A 24161-nucleotide genomic window follows, 5' to 3' on the forward strand; every position below is an offset into this window, starting at 1 on the left:
TGTTTTCCTGGTCTCTGTCAATTTAGATTTACACAATGACTAAGTCTCACTACATGTTGAAAATATCGTGACTAACGAGAGAAGAGAGCACTGTAAAAAGGACAGTCAAGTCTAAAGGGAGTCTGACGGATAAATTTTCTTTAAAATAAGTAATCTGCAGGTTCTAAATCCCACGAATCATTTAAATGAGGAAATAGACATATATGTGTAAATGTGAAACCTAGAAGAGCTATAAAATTCACTGTTTATGTTGAATGAATTATCACTAATATTCAAATGAACAGTGACTAACAAAATTGATTTGTCCCCTTGGGCTACATATTGTCACATTGTCACAGGAAAGAGCTGATTTCTTTCTTTCTTTTTTTTTAATAATGATTTTTATTTTTTCCATTATAGCTAGTTTACAGTGTTCTGTCAATTTTTTACTGTACAGCAAGGTGACCCAGTCACACATACATGTATACATTTTTTTCTCACATTATCATGGTCCATCATAAGTGACTAGACATAATTCCCAAAGCTATACAGAAGGATCTCATTGCTTATCCATTCCAAAGGCAATAGTTGGCATCTGTTAATCCCAGATTCCGATTCTTTATCCCTTCATGTCAGAAGAGATTATGTCATAAATATGTTTGATATCTTATTATATCAAACCAATGAGAGAAAAAGAAAAAAGAAAGAGAAATCTGTGTGCATGTGGGTGCCTGCGGGGGTGAGCAGGCCCAGGTAAAAAGCAAGTAACAGGAATATATGGAGGCGGCATGAATTTTTAATCAGCTGCTACAGATTCTCTTGAGCTAAGAAATTAAATTTTGTGCTTCCATCTAAAAACTGTTCAGGTAATAGAGATAAGTAAAAATTCAGCTTATCTGGTGATCTGGCTAATACTATATCCCTGGAAAAAAAAATCAAGTGTCTTAAATGAGAATTAAAATATTATTACATGCCAAGGCAAATGCAGGCCTTTTTACTTTTTTATTTTTTTTTGGTCTTTTTTAGGGCTGCACCCCCGGCATAGGGAGGTTCCCAGGCTAGGGGTCTAATCAGAGCTATAGCCACTGGTCTACGCCACAGCCACAGCAACACCAGATCTGAGCCGCGTCTGCGACCTACACCACAGCTCACAGCAACGCTGGATCCTTAACCCACTGAGCAAGGCCTGGGATTGAACCCACAGCCTCATCGTTCTTAGTCGGATTCGTTAACCCTTGAGCCACGGCGGGAACTCCCCTAATTCCTGATTTCATACATCACTACCACTGTGGCTGGAGTTTTAAGCATATGATCAATTTATCTGGGCTAAAGAGGAATGTGAAACATTTCTCATTGTGTAGTCTATTTGCGTCCTTTTCTCCTTAGGGACATTTGTCACTAGACAAATATTTTGTTGTTTATCATCTTTTGTGTTTTTCAGGTTGCTATAGAAAATAATTTCCCATTCCATTTAATAGTTAAGGGCATGACACAAAAACATTTTAATCTATGGAAATATAAACTTTCTAAAAATGTACTCTTGCTTTAGTAAAACAAAAATGTAGAGTTATGTATTATTTTATAAAGCCCTTTAACATATAGTTTGATACTTTTATAGCCACATGGATAGACCTCGAGATTATCATACTAAATGAAATAAGGCAAAGATGAATATCACATAATATCACTTATATGTGGAATCTATAAAAAGATATAAGTGAACTTATTTACAAAACATAAAGAGATGCACAAACAAAGACAAATGTATGGTACCAAAGGAGAAAGAGAGGGGAGGGATAAATTAGGAGTTTGGGATTAACATATCCACAGAACCATGTGTAAAATAGACAATCAACAAGGGCCTACTGTATAGCACAGAGAACTATACTCCATATCTTGTAGTATCCTATGATGGAAAGAAATATGAAGAACATATATATATATGACTGAATTACTTTGCTGCCCACCTGAAACTAACACATTGTATATCAAGTATACCTCAAAAAAAAAAATTTTTTTTTTGCCTCTTCTAGGGCCACTTCCTGTGGCATGTGGAGGTTCCCAGCCTAGGGGGTCTAGTTGGAGCTGTAGCCACTGGCCTGCACCAGAGCCCCAGCAATGCAGGATCCAAGCCGCATCTGCGACCTACACCACAGCTTACCGGCAAGGCAGGATCCTTAACCCACTGGGCAAGGCCAGGGATTGAACCCAAAAGCCTCATGGTTCCTAGGTGGATTCCTTAACCACTGCGCCACAATGGGAACTCCCAACCTCAAAAAATTTTTAAACAAGTTTTGAGATTGACCATTGCCTTATGAGGTAGACAGGATGCATTTTGTTATTCTTATTTTACAGATGAAGAAAATGAGGCTCAGGGAGTTGAAGGGACTTGTTCAAGGTCACACAATTAGAGAAGGGAGGTGAGTAAACATATTTTCCAAATCAACACAGCCGCTCTCCATGTCTTGCATACATTGGTAGTTAGTCCCACCCAGTTACTTTATTTTATTCTTTGTGTTACAGTTTAAACCTTATTCTTGGGAAGAAAAATAAATATACTACAAAAAAAGCAAATGGGGGATCAAGGGATTCTTTTTATTTTTATATTTTTTACTTTTTTTTTTTTTAATCTTTTCAGAGCCTCACCTGCAGCATATGTAAGTTCCCAGGCTGGGAGTCAAACTGGACCTGCAGCTGCCAGCCTATGCCACAGCCATAGCAACACCAGATCCAAGCCACTTCTGCAACATACATCAAAACTCACAGCAATGCCAGATCCTTAACCCACTGAGCAGGGCCAGGGTTCGAACCCGTGTTCTCATGGATACTAGTCAGGTTTATTACCACTGAGCCGCAATGGGTACTCCATGGGATTCTTTTTAACATGGGAGTTTTTAATCAAAAAGATTTGTCAGAAATGAATAAGCATGGTTAATGTCTTTTTTTTTTTTTTTTTTTTTGGTAAAAGAGACACTTAGTAAAGAAGAGTCCTTCTGGGCCTAACAGCAGGAAGCTTTCTTTTTCTTTTTTTCTTTTTTTTTTTTTTTTTTTTTTTCTCTTTAGGGCCTTGGGTGTCAAGGCATATGGAAGTTCCCATGCTAAGGGTCGTATAGGACCTGTAGCTATTGGCCTACACCACAACCACAGCAACTCAGGATCAGAGCCAAGTCTTCGACCTACACCACAGCTCATGACAATGCCAGATTCTTAGCCCACAGAGCAAGGCCAGGGATCCAACCTGCGTCCTCATGGATGCTAGTCAGATTTGTTACCCCTGAGCCATGATGTGACCTCCAGGCAGATTTCTTTATGGAAATAAAGGTAGTAGTGAGATGAGAGATACTATCTTTTCCCTGAGCAGCCAACACAGTGCCATTAACACTTGGCTCGATTATTACAGAGACCAGAATATCATCCCAGATCAATCTCTCTGATCTGATCAGAACCCCTGCCCTGTGCTTTTCCTCCTCCACCTGACTGACCTCTACTCAGTCTTTAAGGCTCTACACGAACTTTGAGGAAAACCTCCTGGGCCTTCCACTCTTAGGCATGCTGCCATCCCTCCTAACCACGGTGAGGTTAACACTTGAACACATGTAACAATACACCATTCTTCTAACAGTGTGTGCTTCTCCACTAGTCTGAGACTTCCTTAGAGACAGATACTATTGATATTTGTATTTGCAGGACCTTCCGGTAGGATCTAACATAAACTCAGTGATAGTGACAGCATCTCCAAGGGGTGGCATACAATGAGGAGGAGGGGTAGGATTTAACTTTATCTTCCCCACCTCCTCCTCCCTGGTTTCTCTTAGCCATCTCCTCTCCACCCCAAATAAACACACACTGCGCTTAAACCAGTGTGCATTCTTGGCAGTGTGGTGCCAAGGCAAGGGCCCTAGCTCCCACTTCCAACAGAAAGTTTAGAGAGGCCCTGGTATATTTCTCAAGCTCAATATCTATTAAAACACTTTTAGGGGAGGGGCGAGAAACAGGACAGCATCTGAATGGCCATGATCTTTCAAAATCAGGTTTACTGAACTATCATTTACATATAGCAAAATGTTCCTTGATCGTATATAAAGTCTAAGGAGTTTTAACAAATGCATAGTCACATAACCTCCTCCATCATCATGATAGAGGACATTCCTACCAGTCTCAAAAATTCTCTTTGAACTGCTGGAATTTTATATGAACTCTTTAGAAGAACCACAAAGAGCTATCGATGTTGGAGATTAAATAAAACATCCCCTTGCATCTTGATCTACTTAACGTATTTCTCCACAATGAATATTTCATTTTCTCTCAATCATAAGGCTCAGTCATTTGGTTGTGCTGCATTTTCTTTCGGAAATCTCAAAGCATTTAGCTGACAGGATTTCATTGTTATTCCCCAAAATACCTGGTCCAGCTCTAAAGACTGATGCCCCAATTCAATGAAATCAATGCCTCTCTTCCCCACTTAAGCTGTATGTTTCTCTCCTTGACGTAGACTGTCATATAAACATGTTAAGTGTTAGGTCTGCTGTTTTCAATGAGTTGGCTGTGATCAGGTAGACTTGGTGTCTTTCCCTTACGTATTGATTTCATTCCTCTGTAGTGACATTGAAAAAGCTCTACAACCTGGGACACTTGCTACATTTGGATTTGATTTAATGGATATGTGGAATGACACAGCAAACAAGTAAATGGCTAAATAAATGAATGCGTGAATGAATGAGTGCACGACTGCCTCTATTTCATGGATGAGGCACCGTCTGAGAGGCACTGTGAGGTCAGGCAACTGGCAGAAAGCCACACACAGATGTCATAGCAGTGCCCAATCAGAAGCCAAGATTATTTTCTTTGCTTTCTCTATTTAGCTATCAACTCTGTTACAACCCCCCCCATAAAATACCAACAAAGTAAAAATGGAAAAACAGACCACACACAAATTACATGGCTTTTTAAAATGGATTTAATGTGCAAAGAGTAACATGAGTAAAAATTTGGAGGGGTAGATTTTTCACTTGATAGACAAAATGCTTTCCTCTCTTACTCACTGGGAATCCTTCCTCTCCATTGAATGCATTCGGGAATACTTTTCGGTAATACTCTTTGTGGTTTTTGCATAAAACACTTTGTATATATGTTCATTGTGTCCTTTTTAAAGCAGGCTTCTGTAGTGGAAAACACACACACAATTACGTTCACAGTTGCCCAGTATATTGTGACAAGTAGGAAGAGGATGCTAGAAAGGTTGTACATAGTGAGAGACCATCTATTGTTACACCTACACTTGCACTTTATTTCCTTTTTCTCTACATTTGGCCAGATCAGGAATGCATCTGATTAAATTTCTATTGAGAGGCTTTTTCCCCCAGGAATCCATATCAACAGAATTTCAATGAGCCTAAAATAAAAAACATCCTGCATTTCACATGAAAGTCTGATGTAAATGGTCCTAACAACAAAAAAAGAAAAGAAAACGATTAAAGTAACCCTTCTAAGGGGAGTCAACTGCTTTTCAGTGTGTCCGGAGCTGGTGCCTTCTCTCCATCAGCTGCTCAGATATTCATGAATCGTGCGTCTTCCAGCGCCGCTTTCTCTCTCCCTCTGCTTTTCTGGCGCGGCTCTCCCGCTCTCCCTCCCTCCCTCCCTCCCTCTGGCTTCTGCTCTTTCTTACTCCTTCTCTCAGCTGCTTAACTACAGCTCCCACTGGAACTTGCACAATCAAAAACAGCTCTCCTCTCCAGCAGCCTCCAGAAACGCATCACCTGGAGCAGAGCGACTCTCCCAGCGCGCCCGCCGCAGAACAGCCAGGTAGCTGGGGGCGCGCTGGGGGCGCGCAGGGGGTGCCCTTCTCCCAGTTGGCAGCAGCTGGAGCCTCTCCCCGGAATCCGCTGCATCCCGGGGTCCTGCAGCCGTGATGCCTGCGTGTCGGAGCAATGATGGAAAGAGAAAAGCCACTGCCCTTGGCAACTGAGAGTGGGGAGAGGTTGCTGCAGTAGCCGGTGCTGCAGAATGTGTGAGTGAAAACCTGAGCCCCGCTAGATTCTCCATCCCGCTCGGTCTTCGTTAACTATCTCCAGGAGGCAAACCGGGAACCAGATGCACTGACCAGGCGGGGGCCACCCTGGATTTATAACTGTGAACTCCCCACTGTGGAAAATGGTAAACAAAGACATGAATGGATTCCCAGTCAAGAAATGCTCAGCCTTCCAATTTTTTAAGAAGCGGGTAAGGACAGGTTTTGTTTGTTTCTTTTGTTTTCTGCTCTTGTCTGAAATGCATTTGATTGCCTGCTGGAGGTAAGCCTAAGGTTTTGTTGCAGAACCTTGAATGGAAGCCGCGTCTCTGGTAGCCTCTGTCCAGCTGGGAAATGTACCTGCCTTGATGCAAATCTGTAGGTGGGGGTGCCTGAGAAGACTGGCTTTGGGAGAAGGGGGTTGGGCTGGGATGTCTTGAGGGTTTGAGCTGGGAATGGGCATTTCTCAATCAAAGCCACACGGCTGCAAGCAGTTTCAAAAAGAATTGGCCTGGGTACAGTTATGGCTAGTAATTTAGTCAAGGACTAATTCAGCAGTGTGCGCTAGCTGTGTCTTATCTCTGAAGGCTTCAACTTTTCTCACACCTTTCATTCACTCAGTCTCAAGTGCTGCATTATCATCTTCCTTCCTCAGAAGCAGCAGTTTCTGGCTTCCCAAATCCATCCAGCCAATAACTTGCTGAGTCTCTATCTTTGGTAAAAATAGCAAAGGACTAGAATGACCTTTTACAGAAATGATGGAATCCAGCATTTTAAATCCTCTTTCAAGTTGCCTTAATTTTACTTGGTAGGACCATCTTTCTTTTCGTCGGCAGTCTGAATTCAAGTGATAATACGGGGTTAGGCAGCTGTATACTTTTATTTCTTAAATTCCCTGTTCTTCCCTGTAAGAGGTTTAACCTTACATTGCTTGTAAATGAGCAAAAGGAAAAAAAGGAGGGGAATCTGTTTTGTGTGTTTCACAAGAAACTTGGTTCATTGTAATGGTCACACGGGAGATCTGCGTAAATCTGCAAATTTGTACACAAGTGGGAGGTAAGAAATGAATCATTGTTAAGTAACTGATGACTGACACTTTTATGGAGAGTTTCTTCAGCAAAAGACGTGTCCTCCAGCCCCTCGCTCCCCCAGCCCATTTAATACCCAGGGCAATTCCATCAAAATGGCTCTTTTCATTCATTCTTCTGTCCCTTCATTCAGGTCCTTCTGTGTCATTCCTGAAACAGAGCCCTTCCTTAAGCCACCAGCAGAACACATTGAATTACACTCTGGGCTAGACTACCTCTGGTGCCTTTACCTAGTGGGCAAGCTGGGAAGGCAGGGCTGGAAAACGACATGTCAAGCCCAGCCACAGGGCGGACACGGGTTCTTACACGCCTGTAACTGAGTTCTCACCAGTAAAGCAAAATCTTCCTGAAAGTCCATGGGCCAAAACATATGCATTAAAACCAAAGCGAAACCCACCCTGTCCTGGCCACTGCTCCTGGGAGCCTCATCACCGGGCAAGGTCTCTCACTAGAGGAGACTTAAGCTGAATCAAAGCAAGTCAACTTCTCAAGACTACCATCTTTCTTCACTTTCCCTGTAGCCAAGATATTTCTTCCCAAACAAATGTTTTGCTGATAATAAAATGCTGTGGCCCATAATCCAGTATTTAAACTCTTTACTCTCTTAATTGATGGGAGAAGGGAAGGGGTGAGGGTGACATTGGTAATCTCCTCAGATATCTTTAATCAATCAAGTAGCTGTCAAGTAGATTTTTTTTTTTTTAAGTTTTTCTTATTTTCTTTGTTATGGAAATCTAAAAACCCTGTTAGTTTACTATTTGGGTTCTTTTTGCTTAACAGCATAATTTACAAATCATCTTCAGTCGGTGCCTCTGGAGGTTTTGAATTTTGCAAAGAACTAGCCAGGGCACTGATGTCTAATCTGAGTACTTTCAGAGAGAAAGAACAAGATACCTGGTGTGCTGCTTTATATTTGCCCTAGACCCTGGCTCTTCCACTTGCTGGCTTTCTGATCAGAAATGCCCCCTCCTGTTGTCCTTACTTCTTAAGGTCAGAAACTAAGCAGAAAGTGAATTTGTGCCAAGTCATAGATGACCGCAAAGGATAAAGCCCTTTTTTTTTGGCCCATAAGTTTGCTTTTCCGAAGAAGTTCCTTTCAGTTTTTATGTGACTTTGCTTTTTGTTCTGTTTTGTTAGGTCTGGGTTTTTAATTACACAGCTAATATGTAAATAAATGTGTCCAAGCATTAAGGTAACACCCATGTAAATCCCATCGCCTCCCTAATCTTCCTCCCTTCTCCAGCGGTAACTCGTAACTCTTGCTACGTGTTGGTCTATACTTTCCAGACCTTTTCTATGCATCTGCATACACATTTAGCCTTTGTTTTCAGCTAAGAATAATCCATTTTTCTTATATTCTATTGTTGAAGTTCCACGCATTTCTGCATATTTTATTTTTAACCTAGCTAGACAGTCTTACAAAGAGAATCTTTGTCCGATGCCCACGTTAAACCATTAATAGATCTTGGGGGGGAACAAGATTTTTTAGGGCTTGCTAAAAACAAAGAGGTCTGGGCCCAAATTTTGATGGCAGAAATCTTCATGCTTCCTGTGCCTCTGAGACATTTCGAAAGGAACATAAGAAGATCACCAAAATGGAATATAGATGATTCACCTTGTCATTCACTTAGAAGAGGAAGTATGGCACCATTTATTGAGTGTTTACTATGTTCTAGAAGTTATGGGTTGAATGCTTTACCTGTATTGGCTCATTTCAACCTCATAGTCACCCTATGTAGTAAGAAAAGCTATTAAATGTACAAAGTGTGGTGGAGAGATTGAACAACCAACCCAAGATCACTTAGCTAAAATGTAGCAGAATCAAAATTGAAACTTTCTTTGATCCAAATCCCATACTCTGAATCCACTTTATATTTCAAACCATGTTCCCACTCTTTATTTTTTCTAACAATCTTTTTTTCCCCAAATGAAATCTTTATGCCATTCCCCATTTTTTTTTATTTTATCGATTTATCTTTTTTGGCTTTTTAGGGCCGCGCCTGTGGCATATGGAAGTCCCCAGGCTACCAATCGGAGCTGCAGCTGCCAGCCTACACCACAGCCACAGCAACACTGTGGGATTCAAGCCTCGTCTGCAACAGGATCCCCTACCCACTGAGTGAGGCCAGAGATGGAACCCACGTTCTCAAGGGTACTAGTCAGGTTCATTACCACTGAGCCATGACTGGAACTCCTGCCATTCCCCAATTTATAAAACCTATGAAGGCAGCCAACCCCCATTCAACAAGCCTCTCAAATTTCCTTTCCAATCCTCAGTATAACTGAGGCAGCACTAGGGAAGCCAGCTTCTAGAAACACAATCTGAAGAAAGGCAGTCCTGGTGCTTGTTCCTCCAAATCTTTTGGTCTTAAGGTTTCCACCCTCTTGTCTTCAAAGCGCAACTAAATCAGCTTAATTTCATTTAGTTGAAAATTGTTAAGCTAAACTCGATAAGAGTTCTACTTTCATTCTCTATGGGTTAATGATAACCCATGCCTATGGATCATGTTTTATTCTTAGAGTCTCTGAAACGTTAAGATGAATGGGAAAAAATGTCCTTATCTAGTTTTATTGTCACAGTCCAAGAGCTTAAAAAGTTATCAATTGTACTTTTAAAGATAATCCATTTTCATGGATTTAAAGATTTGTTCATGCTTCAGATTCTTGCATTATGACTCAGAAATGACAGCAAATGACATTATCTTCAACCTGATAATATATTTTGGAAATTACCTTCAACCTGATAATATGTTTTGGAAATACCTTAGGTAGGTAAAAAAGACTTCTGCAGACAGAATTACGTCTTCTTTTGTAAAATTTTAAAGGCTAACTTTCCACTATAGAATTTTGGATTTGGAATAAACCTTAAAAATCCTTTCATTAACCTCCTATTTGAAAGGAGGTTTTGAGAAAACTGAGTACCTGGCAGGTGAATCACCTACTCAAATTGAAATGAGGCTAAGCCACCCCTCACAGGTACGGTTTTCACTTCACTTCCAAATAAAGTATGCTTTCATCTTTATTATGCTCTCAAACTAGTTCAGTACTTCATGCCTCATTCTTTTTTTTTTTTTTTTAAGCAAATAGAGTAGGAGCAAAATCCAGCTCTTGACAAGACGCTTCTTGTCAAACTTGTCTTGACTCAGTATGTCCTGATTTTGCGGATTTGAACAGTCCCTTGCATTGTTCTTTGCTAACAATGTATTTTATAACAACTATGACTTCTTTGGCACTAATATTGCTGAGCATCGTTTAAGAGGCTTAAGTATTACATATTTAGTTTCTCAAACAGGAAATGTCTAAAGGGATACACTTTTGTTATCCTGATATCATAGATGAAGAAGGTGAGATGGGCAGAGGTGGAGGAAGTAGTCATACATCACACAGTAGCAGTTCATGGCGGAGTCAAGGTTTGCATCAAAACACCTGGCGGCAGAGTCCATGTCCTTAACCACTGTACAGCCTGTCTGTGATGCTAAACAATCCAGTGTGGTCAGAGGAGATATGAAGAGTTCTTTTTTTTTTTTTTGTCTTTTTGCCTTTTCTAGGGCCGCTCCCTCGGCACATGGAGGTTCCCAGGCTAGGGGTCTAATCAGAGCTGTAGCCACCGGCCTACGCCAGGGCCACACGCTGGCCTACACCACAGCCACAGCAACGTGGAATCTGACCCGAGTCTGCGACCCACACCACAGCTCACGGCAACGTCGGATCCTTAACGCACTGAGCAAGGCCAGGGATCAAACCCGCAACCTCATGGTCCCTAGTCGGATTTGTTGACCACTGAGCCACGACGGGAACTCTGACATGAAGAGTTCTGATGGCCCTCGCCTCTTCCTTCCTCTACAAATGATTGGAACAAAGCAAAAGGTTTCAGCCTGATCATAATGCTGACTTTCGCAGAGCTGAGAGATGAAATTCATCTCCTCTGAGGTGGTTATTTTCCACCGCTATTCCATAAACTGCGCCTCTTTACATGTATTTCCTTTTACGATTCTATTACGTCTGTTTAAAGCATTTGAATTGGGGGAGTTCCCATTGTGGCTCAGCGGTAACGTAATTGACTAGTATCCATAAGGATTCGGGTTTGATCCCTGGCCTCGATCACTGGATTAAAGAACCAGCATTACTATGAGCTGGTTGTACGTTGCAGATGCAGCTCGGATCCCACATTGCTGTGGCTGTGGCATAGACCTAGACTGGCAGCCCTAAAAAGCATATGGGTTGGAGTGATAGTGAGGCAGAATATTAACTCAGGTAGTGAGTGCAGGAGCAGGGGCTTCGATGCCTTCTTTGGTATGGCCATTGATTAACATTTGTGGCTTAAGGACTCCAGGGAGTAACATCCCCACAGGCCTTGTTTACTGTAGGGAGTGTACCTATGCCCAGATGGACATTAATCCCTAATCCCCTGTGACAATTTACGGGAAGAAAAGAGCAAAGAAACCATCAGATTTATGGGACATTTCCACCACTGAGACCCATATTGGACAAGGACTGATAATAGGTAACTGGGCAAGGCCAATGAGAGAAAACCGCATCTTTCAGGACCCTATGTTGGTGCCCCCTGCCCATCATTAAGGGACTAAAAACCCCTATAGGACAACAGAGAGAGAGGGCTCGTCTCCCCCCCTCACAGTAGCCCTGGGAGCTCTTGGCTTTCCTGTAATAAAGACTTTGCTTGCTTTCTGCCTGTGTGTTCATGAAGTTCATGCTTCAGCTGCGCAAACAAGAACCTGGATTGCGGTAACATCTTTCTGCCGTCAATAACAAAAGTCCTTTTCTTATGTGAAGCACTTTATGTCTTCTCAGAGGGTTAAGTTTTATTGAGTGTTTACTAGTGTGGCACTTTATTAGTATAATCCTCACATGGCTGCATTATGCATTATTTCACAGCCAAGGAAACTGAAGGTCAGAGACATTAAGTAACTAGTGAAAGTAATGGTGCTAGAAAGAGGCGGAGCCAGAATCCAGACTTAGGCAGTCAGCTCTAGCATCACCAGTATTTCCATTTGCACCATAATGAGGCTAACGCCAATGTAGCTTGGCTCTCCCCACTGGGAATTACCTGTAAAGATGATCCAGAGAGGATTCTGTGTGTTGGGGCAGGGAAGTTGGGGTTGGGAGGGGCGGGCGTCCTATGGTCACAGCTATGTTGAGTTACATTTCCCACGTGACTCCTGAGGGCAGTAGGAATCAGAAGTCTGGCTCAGATTTCTCCAAGTATATTTGATCCTACTTCCTAGAACCATGATGGAGATTTCAATGGCTTCTATTTGCATTCTTCTGACGTAGTTAAAATCAGAGCTGTGTGAGTCCCTCCTGTGTGCACACAATAGCACAACACACAGCCCCAGTTACACTGCCCTATAATATTAGGACCCTCGGAGCTGCCACAGGGCGGGAAGGGTCTTAAGGACAGAGGAGCTGTTACCTTGTTCACTATATCCTTATTGGTCAAACTATGTTCATTCAGTGAAAGCATGAATAAAATGAATGACCAAATCCTTGTATTAATTTGTCTTTAAGCCCTTGCCTTGTCCTCCTCTTCCCCCTTCTTCTGTCTTAAAATAGATTAATGGCTTAAGAATCTAATGCATATTAGTTCTGTGTTTGGATACGGATTATATATAAATGAAGACTTTACAAAATCACTCAAATCTGGTTCAAAGACAAATTGGCACTACCCTTAACAGCTGGCAGGTACTTAGGGAAACGTGAGCTCAGCTCATTTAAGCATCAGTGCCCACACCACGACTTCTCTTCTGTAACGCTTTTCCTGTCAGGACAAACAAGACAGACATAGTCATGATTCACTAAACCCTTTTGATTTTATATATAAATCACTGACTTCAATACTATACAGTTCTGCATTATGTATTTCCCAGCTGGAATCCTTGAAACATTTTCCAATTATTGTTTTTTCCCATTTTTCCATGCTGTCTTAGGAGCTACTAAGTGTGAGAAATGTTTGAACTCAAGCAGTTTTGTTTGTTTGCTTGTTTCTTTATCTTTTCATTTTTAGGGCCACACCTGAAGCATATGGAAGTTCCCGGGCTAAGGGTTGAATTGGAGCTGCAGCTGTCAGCCTACACCACAGCCATAGCAACCCTGGATCCGAGCCACATCTGCCATCTATGCCGCAGCTTGTGGCCATACCAGAACTTTAACCTACTGAGTGAGGCCAGGGATCAAAACCATGTCCTCACTGACACTATATCAGGTTCTTAACCCACTGAGCCACAACGGGAACTCAAGAGGTTATTTTTTCTGCTTTGACCAGTGAATGTTAGAGCATTTGGACTGGAACAGGGGCTGGCCCAGTGTGGCTGTGCTGGGGAAATACTCTTGAGTACCACAGAACACAGGTGAGGAGCCAATGTCATATAAAGGTATTTGTCACCGTAGCAGCTCTCAAGAAAGCCCTGTGATAGTTCGGCTCTCACTTTGCAACAGTGCTGGAGAAATACTTTGAATAGAAAGTGAATTCTTTGAAAGTTCCATTTTTTGAAGAACTGGTGCTAAAATGCTATTGCTGTATATAATAACACTGAAGTAAGAAACATTCTGAGTGCACCCATATTATATGATCTGTGGATGCTCAACCAGAGAAAGCCAATCGGGAGTTTCCACTGTGGCTCAGCAGTAAGAAACCCAACTAGTATCCATGAGGACTAGAGTTCAATCCTTGGCCCTGTTCAGTGGTTAAGGGTCTGTTGTCACCATGAGCTGTGGCATAGGTCGCAGATGCAGCTCAGATCCAGTGTCTCTGTGGCTGTGGTGTAAGCCAGCAGGTGCAGCCCTAAAAAGAGAAAAAAATAAAATAAAGCAAATCTAAAATGGAACACAGAGAGCCATTTGGAGATTTCTTATTACAAAAGCATAAGGGGAAGACCTCTATAGGAACTGAATTGATAGGAAAGCTTACTCAGTAATTTAGGTGAAGCTAAAGATAGTTCCTAAGAGGAAATATCGTGAAGCCATATTTTTGAAGAGTGATTTTTTTTTTCTTTTTAGGGCCATACTTTCAGCAAATGAAGTTCCCAGGCTAGGAGTCAAATCAGAGTTGCAACTGCTGGCCTACACCACAGCAACTCGGGATCCAAGCCAAATCTGTGATCTACACCACAGCTTGCAGCAATGCCAGATCCTTAACCCACAGAACGAGGCCAGGGATCAAACCTGCATCCTCACAGATAATAGTCAGGTTCTTAACCTGCTGACCCACAACAGGAACTCCTGAACTGTGATTTTTTTTTAATGCATACTTTAGAAGTAAGTCCAAAAAGTGAAGGAATAGATGTCAACATGCTACACATTGGCAGATAAAGAGAAGATAAGGACCTAGAGTGGGATGCTGTTTCCTGCTAACTGGGGCCCTGGTTCCTAGCTTGGAGCATGGAATCATTGGCTCCCCACCAACGCAAAGGGATAAAAACCTTTATCCCTTCCATGGGGTTTAAGAAAGCTAAGTTTGTAGGACAAAGAGTTTCCCAAAGGGCTTTCACTGAAGCACGGTCACTGCCTCTCTGGAGAGCCGCATTCTTCCATTCTTCCTAGCAGGAAAGCAGGCTTCCCAGACCGTTAGTCTCAGAGCATCCGCCTGACCCATGAGCAAGAAGGGCAGTTGCAATGACCGACCCAGGTCCTTGGTCTAAGGGCAGGTGGACCCAGCAATTGGCCGGGTTCCTCTGGCAGACTGCACAGTGAGCTGGCAAATTTTAAAAGCGTAAGTGTGTGATGAAGAGGAGGAGGAGGCAGGAGGAGGACAGTAGGGAGGGCAGACAGCCAGGCAAGTTAGATGCTGCTTCAGCTTCCTTCTGCAGCAGTGCCGGCGTTTGCAGAAAGGATTACTGTTAGAGTTTGTTTTCTTTCACACCTATTTCTTTGCAGCATTCAAAAAATGATTTCATAAGAATTTACAACAAAGAGAAATGAAAACCAAGGCTGTAACTAGGACGGTAGGAATCTTCTCCTTGGTGGTGCAAGATGCCAAAATATTACTCTAATTGCTTTTCAGAGCCCGCTGTGACATTTTTCTGGGAAGAGTCCGCTAAGCTATTTTTAGAGCGTTGGAGTCACCTTGGTGTCTTTTCTCTTCCCAGGTCAGGTCATTCCCCCAAAATGCCATTTTTGGGGGAATGACTGGTCATAAGGTTCTTTTCTTTTCCTCTTCAATCTTGGTCTACCTTCTGCTCTTCTTCCTCTTTTTCTTTTTCTCCTTCTTTTTGCTCTCTCTCTCCCTCCACCCCTCTCCCTTTTTTGCTCTTCCGTCTTTGAAGGATAAACATACATCAAGCCAAAGAGAGAAAAGCCTAGTGTGAAATACCCCTAATGCATGTTCCATTGAAAACAGAAGCCGTGTTCTTCTTAGCTGGTGGCTTTAGGAACATCTTGCCATCTATGAGTCTATTAGATGAAGTCAACTGGATTTTAACTCTGAGATTTTAGACCTCCAAGATTTTAGTTTCTAGAAATAGCAAGGTAAAAAGAGCCCCAAACAATTAAAATATTTAAAGACTCAAATCTTTGAGGATCAACATTAAAATATCCCAAGAAGGAAAAAAGAAAATGAAGTTAACTTTTTGAGAAGTAAAAGTAAGTAAAAATGTGTATTTTTTATTTTTTGTCACAAAAATGCTTCTCTTCATTGAATGATCTTTCAGAAAAATGACCACATTTTCTCTGAACTCTGAATCCTCCTGGACCAGTAGTAACTTTGTTTATATTGTAGGAAAAGAGTATAAGAATGAAAACTGTGATATTGCTTCTAGGGTGGTTAAAAAGATCCAGGTAAAGCTAAGTAGCAAAACAGTGGAGAGATACTGTAAAGGAAAAACATTAAAAGTGAACTCTATTGGGAGTTCAGGTTGTGGCATAGCAGAAACGAATCTGACTAGCATCCATGAGAATGCGAGTTTGATCCCTGGCCTCAGCTCAGTAGGCCAGGGATCCGGCATTGCCATGAGCTGGTGTATAGGTGTGTATACACCATATACATGTGGTGTATAGGTTGCAGACATGGCTTGGATCCTGCGCTGCTGTGGCTGTGACATAGGCCAGTAGCTGTAGCTCTGATTCGACCCCCTAGCCTGGGAACTTCCATATGCCGTGGGTGCGGCCCTGAAAAGCCAAAAAAAAAAAAAAGGAACCCTATTTACAGTCTTATATCTCTGAAACCTAGACTATAAACCTTCCAAGGGCAGAGATCCTTTTTCTTTTAGGGCTGCACCCATGGCATATGGAAGCTCCCAGGGTAGGGGTCGAATCAGAGCTGAGGCTGCCAAACTTCACTGCAGCTCATGGAACACGGGATCCTTAACCCACTGAGTGAGGCCAGGGATGGCACCCGAGCCTTCATGGATAATGGGTTTACCACTGAGCCATGATGGGAACTCCCCCTGAGGGCAGAGATCTTGTCTTTTTGTCTGAGTGTCTGGTACATAGTAGTACCAGTGTGTTTGTGTGTGTGTGTGTGTGTGTGTGTGTGTGTGTGTGTGTGTATTACATATACCAATAATATATATTGAATGAATCAATAAAAACAAATTAAAGGCTTGGGAAGGGGGTATCATGTGTAATTGTAATACCACCACTCAAATAGTAAATAGAGAAGGTATTGATAAAGAGAGGGAGTAGGGATTTAAAGAAACTCTCGGTGTGATTTCCACTGCTTCCAAGTAGTGCCGTCTGGCATTGCAACAAATAAAACTGAAGAAGAACTAGAACCCGAGGCCTTAATGAATAAAATACTCTAACACAGGAGATCCCTCTGTGGCACAGTGGGTTATGGATCCATTGTTGCTGCAGCCGCGGAGCAGGTCACAGCTGCAGCTTGGATTTAATCCCTGGCCTAGGAACATCCCTATGTCGTGGGCACAAAGGAAAAAATAAAATAAAAATAAAATAAAATGCTCTTCACACAAGCAATGAAATGACATTTTTGTTTGCTCAGGCTTGATGGAAACTAGATTAGAACACTGAATTCTAAACTGATTTCTATTTTGATGACTAGTTTGGCATTTTTATGATGCTAGATATAATCTTTTAAAATTCTTGTCACAAGTTGGAGGGCTTGATTTATGAATACTCATATCTTGTACATCAGCTTTACTATGATTAACAAGAAAAGCTTACTGAATATATTATTAGTTGACTGAAGAATATGTTTAATGGAATTATAAAGCTTTAAGGAGCTAAAAAGTATCAAAGACATCTATGGCCCTTTAATTCATGCAGTTAGATTACATAATTTCTAATTCATCCCTGGGTGAGACGTGAGAAAATCTTCCAGAAACTGTCTTTGATTTTCACGGAGAAATACAGTTTGTATTCGTTGGTTAGGACTGCCGTAATTAAAGTGGCTTAAACAATAGAACTGTATTGCCTCATAGTTCTGGGAGCTGGAAGTTTCAGGGAAAGGGGTCAGCAGAGTTGGTTCCTCCTCTGGGCTGTGAGGGAAGAGTCTGTCTCAAGCCTTTATAACAGGGGTTTTTCCTTAGGATTGAAGCTTCAGTTACATCTCAAATGGAGGAACACCCCCCAGTAGGATAGACTCTAAGGCATAATTTTTACCTTCTTAAAACTATTTGTTAGTTCTTGGAAACAAACTATTGCAGAAAAGTCTATAGTACTGGAGAGAATCAGGTGAAACAGAGGTATGTGGCACACAAGAATAATCTGTTTTTAAAAAGATGGTAATGTGTTCAAAGTGGGAAATAAGTCATAACTGGGAAAAAAATGCTGTTACATGTTATGTAATAAAGCCTTAGGAACTTGATGGCTGACAAGATGTCTAATATTGCCTTTAAGAGCTTGCAACTAAATAATAAGGAACTATAAATGAATTTCTCCAAAGAAGATCAATACAATTGCTTTCTCTTCTAACCATTTAACCTCAAAGATTAAATGCTACATAGTAAGAACTAGGACCTGGCACTTTCTGTGTACAGGGCCTTGCTTATCAGCTTTGGCAAAGCAGTTATGATTAAATTATTTGTTCTATCGGTCAGCTTCTACGCAGAAGGCCCCACACCTTCTCACCTTGCCACTAATAAGATGGGAAAGCTATTGCTAATAATTAATCTTCGAGGTCAAAATGAATACATTCAATTGGAGCTTTGAGAGTAACCCTTCAGACCTAATCTCAATTAGGTGGAACTTTTTTTATCTGGTATCTTGACCGTTAGCTCTTGCATTACATATTTTATTCTTTTCTAAAAACTAGAGCCATGAAAATTTTTAGCAAGATTTTCCTTCCTAAAGTCATCATCCTTCAAACAACAGATTCAGAATTAGGGCTGAAACTCCCCCCACCTTTTTTTTTGTATTATCACCATCCATAAACAACAGGAATTGAGAACCTACATGTGTTAGGCATTATTGTGGGAATACAGATATAAGAAATTACATTTTCAGGGTTCCTTCTGTGACTCAGTAGGTTAGGAACCTGACAAGCATTCATGAGGATGTGTGTTAGATCCAGGGCCTGGCTCGGTGGGTGAAGGATCAAGCATGGCTGTGAGCTGTGGTGTAGGCCAGCAGCTGCCGCTCTGTCTGATTCAACCCCTAGCCTGGGAACTTCCATATGCCGAGGGTGTGACCATACATAAAAAAAAAAAAAGAAAGAAAGAAAGAAAGAAAGAAAGAAAGAAAGAAAGAAAGAAAGAAAGAAAGAAAGAAAGAAAGAAAGAAAGAAAGAAAGAAAGAAAGAAATTACATTTTTCTTCAATCTCCCCATCTTATCATGTCCCCAGGAACTTGGATCACATCTCCCTATTATATATTCTTTATATCTCTCTGTAGTTTTTTTTTTAATGGCATCTGTCAATCTTTAACCATATATTGATGTAGTTATTAATGTCCTTAACAGTGATTAATATCCCCCTGGACTATGATCTCTATGGGCACAAAGACCTTCTCTGTCTTTTGCTTCTAATTATACCCACGGAGCTTGGCACCGGGAAGGTTATCAATGCATCCTATGGATACAAATAAAAAGGTAGAATTTTATGAAATTCTGATTATGGGGGAGAAGAAAGAGGAGTTATTCATAAAACCCATATTGATAAGAAAAGTCCCTTACATTTTCTTCTGCTTTGTTTTAATGGGGACATGTGATAAGACTCTACGTCTGAGACACATTTGTATTCCAAATACATCCCTTTAGAAGCTGTTTTCTTTTTTATCATTTACTGTTCCCTGTGAAGAGATCCACATTATAAATTGCCCTTATAATTTAGCAGGAGGTTAAAGATTTTTCTTTTCTGAAGAAAATCGCAGTTAGCGTGATATGATCCCCCAGGTTTGCCTCAGTTGCCAGGAAACTTAAGGCTAAATTTAAAGGTAAATTTCAGTGAACGAATTAGATAGATCTTTAGAAATGACTTCCCAGTGGCTGAATTTTGTTGTGAGCTTGTGTTTTTAACTCTCTTCTTATTTATATCTCACTGTAATCTGCCTCAGCTGTTCTTAAAGGTAAAATAGAAGGTATATCATATAAATAAAAAAGCAAAAAGACCTATCAAGGAATAATTCCAAATATTAAAAGTAAGGAGTTCCCATCATGGCTTAGCAGTAACAAACCCGGCTAGTATCTATGAGGACGTAGGTTTGATCCCTGGCCTTGCTCAGTGGGTTAAGGATTTGGTGTTGACGTGAGCTGTGGTTTAGGTCACAGACACGGCTCAGATCTGGCATTGCTGTGGCTGTGGTGTAGGCCAGTGGCTACAGCTCCGATATGACCCCTAGCCTGGAAACTTCCATATGCCGTGGGTGCAGCCCTAAAAAGACAAAAAACAAAAAAGAAAAAAATTAAAGGTAGATAACGATTACACAAATGTATTACCATGGTGATATGTAGCACACACAGAAGAAATGTTATTCTCAGCTATAAAGTACTGCTCTGCTAACTTTTCTTCTTGAAAATGCTGCTTGCCTCAGACTTAATGAAATTAACCACTGGCCCACAGAGCTAGCATTTAAACAGTAGGTTTATTATCTCAGATAGCCAACATAAGCCACTTGGGCTCATAGTAAAACTATAAGAATGTTTCCTCTCTGTCCCACCAAAACGGAGCGTATTTTTTCAAATTGTATCCAACTGTACTAAATTTGATTTCTACAACTATAATCTATAGCTGCATATAAATAAAATACCCCAAATTTAGTGACCAAATCAACCACTTTTTTTTTTTTTTTTTGCTTATGATTTTATGATTCTATGAATTAGGAACTCAGGTTGACTCATTAGGGTGGCTCTGATCCATGTTGCTGGCTGGGTCATTCCTCAGCTGCATTCATCTGATGGCTAGGCTGGGCCGGAAAGTCCAAGGAAGCTTCCCTCTCAAGTTCGGTGCCTCACTGCTCCTCTTTTAGCCTCTTTCTCCCTCCATGTAGCTTGGCCTTCTTCCTCACAGCATCATGCGCTTACCACAGTCAGACTTCTTAGAGGGCTGCTGGCTTCTATGAGGACTGCTTCAGGAGAGTCCTGGGATCTGCCGATCTTGTAAAGATCTACAGTGTCTCTTCCAATGCATTTGATTCATTAAAAAAAGTCACAGGGCCAGCTCAGATTGGCTACGTGGAGGAATAAACTCCATCTCTCAGTGAGAAGAGCGACAATTTACTTTGACTATTATTGAATGTTTCTATTTGTGCCTTGGAAACACAGCATAATTTTCCAAATGGTGTCCGATTGTACTGAATTTATCTATAAGCTTGTAAAATCCCAACATTTTCAGTTATACTAAAAAGTAGAAGAGGAGTTCCCATTGTGGTGCAGGGGAAACAAATCCAAGTAGGAACCATGAGGTTGTGGGTTTGATCCCTGGCCTTACTCAGTAGGTTAAAGATCTGGCATTGCCATGAGCTGTGGCGTAGGTCGCAGACTCGACCGGGATCTGGTCTTGCTGTGGCTGGAGTGTAGGCCGGCAGCTGTAACTCCAATCAGACCCCTAGCCTGGGAACCTCCATATGCCGAGGGTGCAGCCCTAAAAAGAAAAAAAAAAAAAGTAGAAGAAACACTCAAACCCTTATAGCAAAAAGCTATTAAGGACTCCTATTAAAGGTCAGACAAAACCAGTTTGATTCTTAGCTACATTCTTATAAGCTTCGTAACACTGGGCAAGTTATGTAATATTCTGAGCCTATTGGCTTATCTGTAAAATGGATTTAATGACAACACTTACCTCTTAGAACTGATGCGAGGATTAAAGGACATGCGAAGCATTTAGCCCTGGTGCCTGGTACATACTAAGAGCTCAAAACATGTTAGAGGATATCAAGACAGACCTCAAAATTATGACCTTTCTATACTTTTTGTTGTGGTGTAAGTCGAGACTTTACTCATGAGTCTGTTTATAGACATGCTGCTATTAAAAAAACCCTTACTTTTGGATTTTATTGCTAAAAGGTCATTTCTCAAAAGACCTCTGCATAGTCAGCAAGCTCACACTTTTGTTGAGTTATTTAGTTGTTTCCAGAGGTGTAGGAACTAGTGAGTATAATATAATTAATTTATCCTCAGAGCAACTGCAGTGGTCTAGCTTCATTGCCAAAATGACATTTCATTTTCCCAGGATCTCATTGAATCAAATGACACCAAATTACTCTGCTTTTTTAGCTAGATGTGTGCAAGTCACTGAGGGAAGGACAGAGACCCAAACCCTTAGGTCCAACATGTAATTAGTTATTGATAACTTTGAATCAATTTAATGGCGGGTTTTCTTTTCTAATCTGCCTTGCATTGCCAAGTCAAGACTTGATATGCATTTGAAATTCTAAAGAATGATCCATGTAATGCACGAACACTTAGATGATCTTTCAAATTCTTTTTTTGCTTTCATGAAAATATTTCTCATTAAACATTCAAAAATGTGTGTTGCAATGAATTTTTATTCCTCTGTTTGAAAACTCTGAGATCAAGCGCTTCTGTATTTCTTCTGTCATATGGATACTCATCCAGCCTCTTAACTTTCCCTTTCTTGTCATGCTTCCTGGTGGACCACTTTCCCATGAAAGCCTCTGTGGCATAGCGATGGCCAGGCTCTCCTCCTACCTCTGGGCTATTTCTTAGTTTTCTTTCAGGCTCCTTCTCTCCATCCTGGGGGACCCTTTGGGAATATAGGAATGGCTCAGGCTGAGTTGTTGGCTAATAGCCTGTTTTCCACTCTTATCATCTCTTTCCCTTTTCTCTCTCCCTCTGGTTCTCACTTTCTCACCTTCCCATACACTCTCCCGCCTCTCCCCTTCTTCCTCCTCTTGCAAAACACAAATTTATTCGTTCCTGTGCTTTAAATACAACCCATATGTCTTCCTTAAATTTATCAGTTCTCTAAAGGCCTGATTCCTATTCCCAGTTGCCTACTTAATATTCCCATTCAAATGTCTCACAGACCCCCTGAATTAATCATGTCTGAAAACTGAACTCTTGATTTTCCTTCCTACTGAATTTTATTCCTTCTCCAGCTCAGTAAATGAAATTGCCATCAACTAATTTGTTAGAGCCAGGAACCTAAAAATCATTTCTCTTTCTAGTCTTCCAATATCAATGCAATAAATTCATCAGCATATCCTATTGAGTTTACCTCTAAAACAGATTTTTTTTTAAGCCCCCTCTGTTTATCTCCTGGGCCTTTGGTGCACCCCATCTTCTGGACTCTCTCTCTCTCTCTTTTTTTTTTTTTTTTAAGGGCCACACTTGTGGCATATGAAGGTTCCCAGGCTAGGGGGTCAAATTGGAGCTGTAGCCACCAGCCTAAGCCACAGCCACAGCAATGCCAGATCCAAGCCAAATCTGCAACCTATGCCATGGCTTGGGGCAATGTCAGATCCTTAACCCACTGAGCAAGGCCAGGGATCAAACCCACATCCTTGTAGATACTAGTCAGGTTCTTAACCTGCTGAGCCTCAGTTGGAGCTCCTGGACTCCTTAATAAAGCCTTTTCTCTCTCACCTCCAAATCTACTCTTTCCTGCCTTTCATCTCCTTGGCTGTCCCATGAAGAAATCACAGCACTTAGTCAGATTATGGTAGTGAGGCTTTTGTGGCAGGGAAAAAGCCAGTGAAAGAGGAAAGAACTTCCCTGGAGTCTTGAGAAATGGCAAACTTGGGATTAGAATTGGGATCATTCTTTGTGGCCATAAACTCTTTTAGCTTCTCAGATATCTACTGTTATTGTTTGTTTTTCTCCTTTTCTTGATTTACTTTCTCTATTTGAATTCAAGAAGCATTTTGTTTTGTGAAGAAGTGAGGTATTTGGATATTCTTGGGAATAACTGATGCTAATGTGCTTTAGCTTAAATTACATTATTCCTCCCCACCTACCACGGGGCAAAAAAAAGCCATAGGAACTGAAAAACTACCAGAGACTCCTAAAGCCTGTCAGAGGAAATGGCCTAATTCTTTCTTTGAAACTAGAATAAACAGACAGAGCCAAACACTGAGTATTAACAAACTGGAAATCTTTTTTCCATATTGTAAATCTTTTTTTTTTTTTTTTTTGTCTTTTTAAAGCCACACCTGCAACACATGGAAGTCCCAGGATAGGGGTCAAATCAGAGCTGCAGCTGCCGGCCTATGCCACAGTCACAGTCACAGCAACTCAGGATCTGAGCCATGTCTGCGACCTACACCACAGCTCACAGCAACCCGGGATCCTTAACCCACTGAGCAAGGCCAGGGATAGAACCTGCATCCTCATGGATACTATTGGGGTTCTTAACTCTGTGAGCCACAATGGGAACCTGGACATTTTTTTAAAAATGGTTTACTAAGCAGAAGCATAAAATAATCTTAAGGACCACTTTTTTGTTGTTGTTGTTGTTCTTTTTGCCATTTCTTGGGCTGCTCCTGCAGCATATGGAGGTTCCCAGGCTAGGGGTCGAATCGGAGCTGTAGTCACCGGCCTACGCCAGAGCCACAGCAACATGGGATCTGAGCCGCATCTGCGACCTACACCACAGCTCACAGCAACACTGGATCCTTAACCCACTGAACAAGGCCAGGGATCAAACCCCCAACCTCATGGTTCCTAGTCGGATTCGTTAACCACTGCACCACGACGGGAACTCCCCTAAATATTTTTTTAA

The 24161-nt window shown here is 41.4% G+C and overlaps 1 protein-coding gene across 1 annotated transcript in view; it reads left to right on the forward strand.

Moving 5' to 3' along the window:
• Window positions 1-5476: 5476 nt before the first annotated feature.
• SGK1 (serum/glucocorticoid regulated kinase 1) overlaps window positions 5477-24161 on the forward strand; it is a 126397-nt gene continuing 107712 nt past the window's right edge. The window contains exon 1 of the mRNA XM_047758284.1: window positions 5477-6198. Coding sequence (XP_047614240.1) covers window positions 6130-6198 — 69 coding nt within the window. The 5' untranslated portion in view covers window positions 5477-6129. The remainder of the gene's footprint in view (window positions 6199-24161) is intronic.

Source organism: Phacochoerus africanus, chromosome 2, assembly GCF_016906955.1.
Source record: "Phacochoerus africanus isolate WHEZ1 chromosome 2, ROS_Pafr_v1, whole genome shotgun sequence".
NCBI lineage: Eukaryota > Metazoa > Chordata > Mammalia > Artiodactyla > Suidae > Phacochoerus > Phacochoerus africanus.